General features: G+C 56.9%; 1 protein-coding gene across 1 annotated transcript in view; it reads right to left on the bottom strand.

Moving 5' to 3' along the window:
- MUC5B (mucin 5B, oligomeric mucus/gel-forming) overlaps positions 1 to 1,808 on the bottom strand; it is a 41,118-nt gene extending 39,310 nt beyond the window's left edge. Inside the window, exons 1-2 of the mRNA XM_044682087.1 lie at positions 1,590 to 1,808; positions 928 to 1,220 (exon numbers count right to left, since the gene is read on the bottom strand). Of these exons, the coding sequence (XP_044538022.1) occupies positions 928 to 1,220; positions 1,590 to 1,808 (512 nt within the window). The remainder of the gene's footprint in view (positions 1 to 927; positions 1,221 to 1,589) is intronic.
- Positions 1,809 to 7,742: the final 5,934 nt, after the last annotated feature.

Below are 7,742 nucleotides of genomic sequence, written 5' to 3'. Positions count from 1 at the left end.
GGAGAGAAGGAAAGAAAGAGGGAGGAAGGGAAGGAGAGAAGGAAGGAGGGAAAGAAAGAAGGAAGGAGGGAAGGAGAGAAGAAAGGAAGGAGGGAGGGAGGGAGGGAAAGAGAAGTAGGAGAGAAATCTCAGGATGAAGTGAGATCAAATAATGGCAGCCTCAGAGCTAAAGGACAAACCTGCCCATTCAGCCTCCCTTCATGCCAGGCAACTCCCTGCAGAAGAAGAAGAAGAAGAAAGGGGTTTGTAAGCTCCAGGTCAAGGGGCACGACTGTTCCTGGCCACAAGGCCAGGGGTCAGAGGGAGAGTGGGCGAAGCTCCAGAAGCAGAGGCGCCCCAGCCTCACTTCGTAGAGACTCACCTGGTTTCCCTGTTTGGCAGCAGCATCACCAGCCTGGTAGGTCAGGGAAATGCTGGAGGCGCCATTTACTTAGATTTTTGTAAAAACAGTCAGCAGAGTCTCTGGCCATCTGGTGGGAGGGATGGCAAAGGGGCCGAGTGATCGTTTAGCTGGAGGATGCCATGCTGGCCGCCTGAGCAGACCCAAAGCACAGTCAGTGCCGGCTCAGAAGGCGGCCGCTCTTGGAAGGCCCCGCCCGGGGCCTGGCCTGGGCTGCTGGGCAGTTTTAGGCATGGTGGGTCCAGGGTGGGATGGCCTGCTTGTGCCATCTGCTGGTGTCGCCAGCGGGGCGGGATGGCTAACGCAGCGGATCCAAGCTGAGCCTGGCACCTGGGGACATTCTAAGAGCAGGAAGGAGGGGGGATGTGTGGAAAGGCTCGTCTTCCACAAATCACCTCCACCCTGAGGCAAGGAGGGGATCATCTGGGAAAGATCTGGGGTTTCAGTGAACCTCAAGCTCAAGCCATGGCAGGACGGGCACTTCCCCTCTGAGGTTGCCAGGCGAGAAGCGTCCAGGGACGACGAACCTTCGGACAGAGAGCCGGGCCCGACCTCCTGGGCTTCCATCTTGGGCAGAGAGGCTGAGGGATGCCGGGACCGGGGTTCCCCGTTCCTGTGTCCGGGGCGACTCGGAGTCGAGGATGAGCTGCAGAGCAGCCCTCCGCTCTGCCCCAGCAAGGGCAGCCCCTCCGTACCACAGGAGAACGGCAGGTGCCTCTCGAGGGCCGACCCAGCCTCCCCGCAGCCCTGGACGTCTCTGCTCCGCACGGGTCTCGTTCTCTCTGATTTTGTCCCTCCGGCTCTGGCTCTGGCCTTCTCCCTTTATGGACGTAAACCCCGGCCAAGGCCACAGCACCCCCCGAGCCCCCCGGGACCCCTGCAGCCACTCCTGGGCCCCGGCCACACACGCCTCCGTGGCATCCACCCCAAGAGCCTGCCACAGCTGGGCCTTTTGTGCTGTTTGCTGTGGCCGAGGACGGCTGGCCTTTCCTGAGACCTGGAGATGCCCCAAGGCAGGGCCCGCGTGTCCTCCTCCCGGCTCCCCGGCTCAGGCCTGGATGGGCGCCCCTCAGCCTGGCACCAAAAGGCAGCCTGGGGGGAGAGGATGGCCCGTGGCCTGGGCCTGCGAGGGCCAGTGTGGGAGGGACTCATCTTCCTGCCTCTGGTGACCAGAGAAAAAGAGAAGCGCCTGCCCTCGTGGCCAGGGCAGTCCACACTGGAGCGCGGTAGTGAGCTCCTCGTCCCCGAGGGCCTTCAAGCTCGAGCCTTGCCTGAGGGTCTCGGCCCTCACCCAGACTAGGTGGCATTGCCCAGCCCGGACCTCCACTCGGCTCCCCGAGACCAGCTCGGGAGTGCCCGCGTTTGGGATGGGAAAAGAGGCCCGAGCCGGGGGGCGCTGCCGAGTCATCGGGGCTTCTGGGAGAGACGGCTGCCCCGCGTCCGGGCCGTGATGTCCATCACCGGCCCGGGCTGATGCTCAGCACGTAGTAGGGCCTCAGCAGGCTTGTGGCCCGCGGGAACAGCCCTGGGGAGCTGGGGGGGAGCTGGAGGGGGGCCAGGGCTGGCTCCCAACACTCGGCCCCATTGTGCGCCAGGGTCCCGATTGAGACATCCCGGATGTGTGCTGACGATGTGTGTGCGGACGGATCGGCCGGCCTGTTTGCTCACCAGGGTTTACATCTTCACAGTTCAGAGAACAGAAAACAGGAAAGAAAGGGACGAGGGGGCGAGCCTGGCTTCCTGCTCGTAAAGTCTGGCCTCGCTCTTTGCCAACAATCGACCCCGGCTTGGCCTTTGAGTGGCTCCTGCGCCTTCCTGACAGCGTAAGCCTGGGCAGGCTCTTAGGTAAACACTCGCTAAGCCGCAGAGCCTCGGAACCAGACTAGCGGCATTTCTTGGAGCCGAGACATCCCCGGCCTCCCTGGGCTGGCAGGCGACGGGCCTCCACTCGCCTTTCGGTGGCTCCCCATCCCAGAGCTCATCCAAGCCGGGGGATGGGGCTGCCATTCGCTCAGCCCTCGCGCGGCTTCAGGGTCTCCTGTTGTCCGGCCTGCAGTGGCCCCTGGGCATCGCCCTCTCCTCGTCCCTCCCATCGAGCGGAGCCCGGCCCGACCCTCTTCCCATGCCGGGGGAATGTTGGGCCCGGGAGGCGGCAGATCCCACTCGCTGGGAGCCAGGAGGAGGCCGGCCGCCTGCTTTCGGGTGTCTCAGTCGTGGGCAAACTGGCCCCCGAGTCCCCGCCCGGCCCCAGCTCCCGGGATGGCTCTTCAGGCTCGTCTCCCAACCTTCGTCTCTGTCTTCCCCCAACCATTGCTCCAAACTGGGCGATCCCTGGCTGGGCTCTGGCTCTGCCTCTGGGGGTTCTGCCGCTCGGGGTCACCCCCGCCCCCCTCACGGCCCCCCATTCCTTTGTATCTCCTCCTTCCGCGTGGCTCCTTCACGGGGATGCGGCTCCTCGAGGGGCGGGCCCGGGTCTCGCCCCTTGGACTTTCACGTTCAACATCTAACATGGCGGCCCACACGTGGGAGCTTCTAGAAGCTTCTTGAATAGGCCAGAACAGCCTGGCCCGGCCACAGAGGATGAGGGGGCCGAAGGCAAACGCCTCCCTTGTCTTCGTTCAGAATGAAAGCCAAAAGAGCAGAGACGCCCGTCTCCCTGGCCTGACCTTTCCCAGCCCCGGGCCCTGGCGAAACGGGGTCTGAATCATGGCCGCGCCACTTCTTCATCCCTGCGTGACCTTGGCCAAGTCCCTTCCCATCTCTCAAGCTGAAGGGAGGGAAGGTGCCGTGCTGGGCGCTTTCCCAGATCCCTTCCAGCGCCGAGTCCAGAGATTCTGGGATCCCTGCCCGCCTCGAGCAAATAAGGATCAGGCGGCCGAGAGCCTTCCAGCCCCATCATTGCCCAGAGATTAAGAAGTGTCAGTGGGCAAACAGGAGCCTCCCTTCTCTCCAGGAAAAAAGACTTATTGACATTTTTTAGCACATGTAAGCACCCGCTTGGGTCCCGGACACCCGGGGAAGACGCTCACCCGGGAAGCCTCCAGGCAGGCCTGGCACTAGTTCGCTCCAGATCAGCTAAGGGCCTGGGGTGGGCCTGCCCGGCTTCTCTTCCTGGACCGAAGGACACAAGGAAGTGGGAGAAAGAAGGACAGAGAGAGGACGCGAGCCAGCCTTTCTCATGCCCCGCCCCCTGGGGGGCCCCAGGCTCACTCATGCTCCCCTTGCAGGTCCAGAGCCTTCTGGGAGATCCTGAGCGCCAGTCCTGAAGACCCGGGTCCATTCCCACCTCCCGACACCAGGGAGACCCACCGATGAGCTAATGGCCCTCCACGAAGGGTCACAGCGCTGAGGAAGGTGCCCACAGGATTAGGGGGCTGCGCGGGGCCAGCAGGGACGGTCCCTCGGAGAGACAGACTTGCAGTCAGCTCCCTGTCTTCAGGGCTGGGGGAGCCTTCAGAGTCCGAAGGGAACATTCCCCCGGCCGAGGCCTCCCCCCGGATGCCTCGTGGTGAGCAGGACGAGTTCAGAATAACCGATGCGCAGCGAAGTGAGCAGAACCCGGAGAGCAGCGTGTTCGGCAGCAGAAACAGCGGCCACCGTCAGCCGTCATCAGCCCAGCGAGGTCCCAAGAGAACCCCAAGAGCGGCCCCATGACATGCTCGCCACAGCCAAAGAGGGGCCCGGAGGAGGCTGCCCGCGGGCCGCAGTGCGCCATCTTCCTCTCTGCTTCTTCCTGAATTTCCTGTCGCCCGCGGGATAAACAGGCACGGCTCGAGCGCTCGGGGATGCCCTCCGTCAGGCATGTGCGACCCCGGTGGCGAGTGGGGAAGGCGTGGAGGGAGGGACACAACGTGAATTCCAAAGCGTGAATACAGCCGTCAAAATGCTTTCTTCGCGCAATTGAAAAAAGAAATCGTGAAGCCTTTGCTGGGAGACCCCCGCGCTGGGCCGGCTCTGGCATCAGCCCTGCTTGGGTTTCGGAACTTCGCAACTCATGGTGGTCACCGGCGCCCTCTCGGACAGCACAGGGCAAGCCTGACTGCCTCCACGTGACTGCCCAGCTCTCCTGGGCTCCCGGAGGCTTCTCTCTTCCCCACGGAAGATCCTCTGATCCTTTCATGGCATGAACCCAAGGTCCTTCCCCATCCTGGGGCTCCTCTCTGGGTGCTGTAGTTTATAAATGTCCTGCTTAAGCTGGAGGGTCCAGGGACAGCTAGGGAGCCCAGGGCGTGGATCACTAGGCCTGGAGTTGTGGGTTCAAATCTGGCCTCGGACGTTTCCCAGCCAGGTGACTCTAGGCAAGACGCTTAACTCTGAGGACCTGTTTGGTACTCCTCTGTCTTAGAGTGACACTAAGGCAGAAGGTGAGGGCTTCCAAAACAGACCAGGATCTTTGAAGCCCATCCTTCCCGGAGGGGCTCTGTGTGCATCCGTGTTTGTCCTTCACGGGTCTCTCTCCGCCCCAGTTGCATGTGTCGGCCCCTATTATTGGTCTGGTCTCTCGGGAATGCTTTTTGGGGGAGATGGAGGAGGGGGGAGCATAACGCTCCGTGCTCTCCCTCTTCCCCCTCTTGCTGCCCTCTGGTACATGTGCAACGTCTTCTCATCGAGGTGGAGTCCCTCCTGGAGCTCTTTGCCACTTGACGGATTTGCCCCTGGACTTCGCCCTCTCTGGCCCAACTGAAGCTCTGCCACCTCTAACTCGGGTGCCCTGCCTGGTGAGCTTCCACCTTATGTATCTTTGTCTCTCCCAGCCATCCCCAAGCCTTGCTGCTGGTCGCCCTTATGTTCTCCCAACCACCACGCTGCATCAGTTCATGTAGCTCTTTTCAGGCTTCTCTGTACCCATCGCACACATCCTTTCTTCCAGCATAGTCACAGGCCATTATATTCATGGACCACAATTTATTTAACCATCTCCCAAGGGATCGATATCTGCTTTATTTCCACAAAAAGTGCTGTGATAAATATTTTGGTGTATGTGGGACTTTTTCTTATCACATCCCACTCATGGAATCTCTAGGTCAAAGGGCAAGGGCATTTTGGTCACATTATTTGCATGATGCCAAGTTGCTTTCCAGAATGGTAGTTTGATTCACAACTCCACCAACAATGCACTAGTGTGCCTATCTTCCCATAATCCCCCCAGCATTAACTTTTCCTGTCATTTATCCTCTTTGCCATTTGGTAGGGTTTGGGGTGATACCTGAGGGTCATTTGCATTTGCATTTCTTTTAGTATTAGTGAAATAGAACTTTCTTTCATACTGTGGTTAGTATTCTGAAATTCTTTAAAAAAAACCCTCTACCTTCCAGTTTAGAATCCATACTAAGTACTGACTCCAAGGTAGAAGAGCAACAAGGGCCAGGCAATGGGGATTAAGTGACTTGCCCAGGGTCTCACATAGCTAGAAAATGTCTGAGGTCATATTTAAACCCAGAACCTTGGTATCTTTATCTACTGAGCCGCCTAGCTGCCCCCCCTGCAATTTCTTCATTTGAGAATGCTTTGTCCATATCCTTTGACCACTTATCTATTGGGGAAAGGCTCTTGACTGATACATCTTATCGAACAAACCATTATTAGGGAAATTTGATATGAAGGTTTTCTTTTGAAGCATCACATAATCAAAGCCATCTCTTACCTTCTGCAATTCCCTGCGTTACTTGGTTGATTAAGAGTTCAGCTCCCCCCACCCGTGAGAGTGGTATCATCGACTTCTCTCCTGCCTTTTTTCTGCAGTAGCCCTTAATATTAAGGTTGGGTGTCTTTTCACTTAGATGCAGTGTGGAATAAGCGATCAGATCTTGATCTCCATCTGATTTTGCCAGGCTGCTTTGCAGTGTTCCCATAGGAGACCAAACCTGAAAACATGCTTTACCTTTCCAACACTCCAGAAAGCGGGAATACAGCAGGAGTGAACAAAGAGAGCAAGCAAGGCCAGCAGCCCCCAAAGGAAGTCCAGGACGGCCAGGGGTCTCTTTTTCAGTGCACCCAGGAAGAGAAGGAGAAAAACAAAAGTGCCAACGAAGAGTGGAGAGTGAAGAAAGAGACCTGAGACACCAAGCCTCGCCACTCCCCTCCTACAGGGCAGTCAAAGCATTTTTCTGGGACAGAATTGCAGAATGGGAAGATGCATAAAAGGGGAAAGTGAAGAAGAGAGAGGGGCCTATGCAAGGTGCCCTAATCAAAGGTGGCCAGTGAAGGGGAAATAACCCCTGTAGCCTCCCAGGAAGAAGAGGGTCTACAGAGGAAAGCGTAAGGAGGGAAAGGGAAGGACTGAAACGGTGCGGGAGGGACATTTTATTTCATTTGGTGGGGGGGGGTCCCACTGAAAAATGCTCTCATGGGGGAAAAATAGTCCCTAAAAGGTGATAGAGCCTTACAATAATTGCTAGGCAGTGCTGTGGATAGAATTATGGGCTTAGAGCAAGGAAGACCCGAATTCAGAGACAACCTCAGATACTTGCTAAATGGGACCCTGAGCAAGTCACTTAACTTCTACTCTGCCTCAGTTTCTTCAAACTGCAAACAGAGGATAATAATACCTCCTGCCCATGGATGTTGTAAGGATCAAATGAGATGATATTTGTGAAGGGCCTAGCACACAGTAGGCACTTACTAAATGCTTGTTCCCTTTCCCTCACAAATGAGAAACTCCAAGGATCTGGAGCTCAAAGAGACCACTTGTCGTGCCCCAGGAGAAGGCAAATCAGAGCCCCTGGGAGCAGCTGGCGCTAAGAGGAGTGGGAAGGCATGGAAACGTCCGAGATGGTATATGATGGCAAATGAGGGGGTGGGGTGGAAATGAGCACGGGGAAGGCAAGCATTATTATGAAGAGCGCAAGCAGGGAGACTGGAGAATTCCCACCACAGGGATGATGCCCTCCGTGCTACCTTCCTGCAGCCCTTGGTTTTTCTAAGAACAAAACCAGAGGACTAAGAAGAGGGCCAAATCTCTAGGACAATGACTCAGAAATGACTTCCACATGGAAACCCAAATAGGCACCTCCGAAGTTCTAGCTCCATGAGGAATGCAGAGTGGAACGAAGGGTTAAACGAGTATTCGGGCCGTGAACCAAAGAATCAAAGTTTAGAATCGATTTTTAAAAAGAAAAATAATAAAAATAAAGGAAATGAACAATTTAAGACTAACAAATAAGAGGGCAGCGAGGTGGCGCAGTGGAGAGAGAGCCAAGCCTCGAGATGGTTCAAATCTGGCCTCAGATACTGCTTAGCTGTGTGACCCTGGACAAGTCACTTGATCCCCATTGCCTAGCCTTTATTGCTCGCCCGCCTTGGAACCAATACTTAGTATTGATTCTAAAATGGAGGGTAAGGA

Source organism: Gracilinanus agilis, chromosome 6 (genome assembly GCF_016433145.1).
Source record: "Gracilinanus agilis isolate LMUSP501 chromosome 6, AgileGrace, whole genome shotgun sequence".
Taxonomy (NCBI): Eukaryota; Metazoa; Chordata; class Mammalia; order Didelphimorphia; family Didelphidae; genus Gracilinanus; species Gracilinanus agilis.
This window is presented reverse-complemented; position numbering and strand designations above follow the sequence as displayed.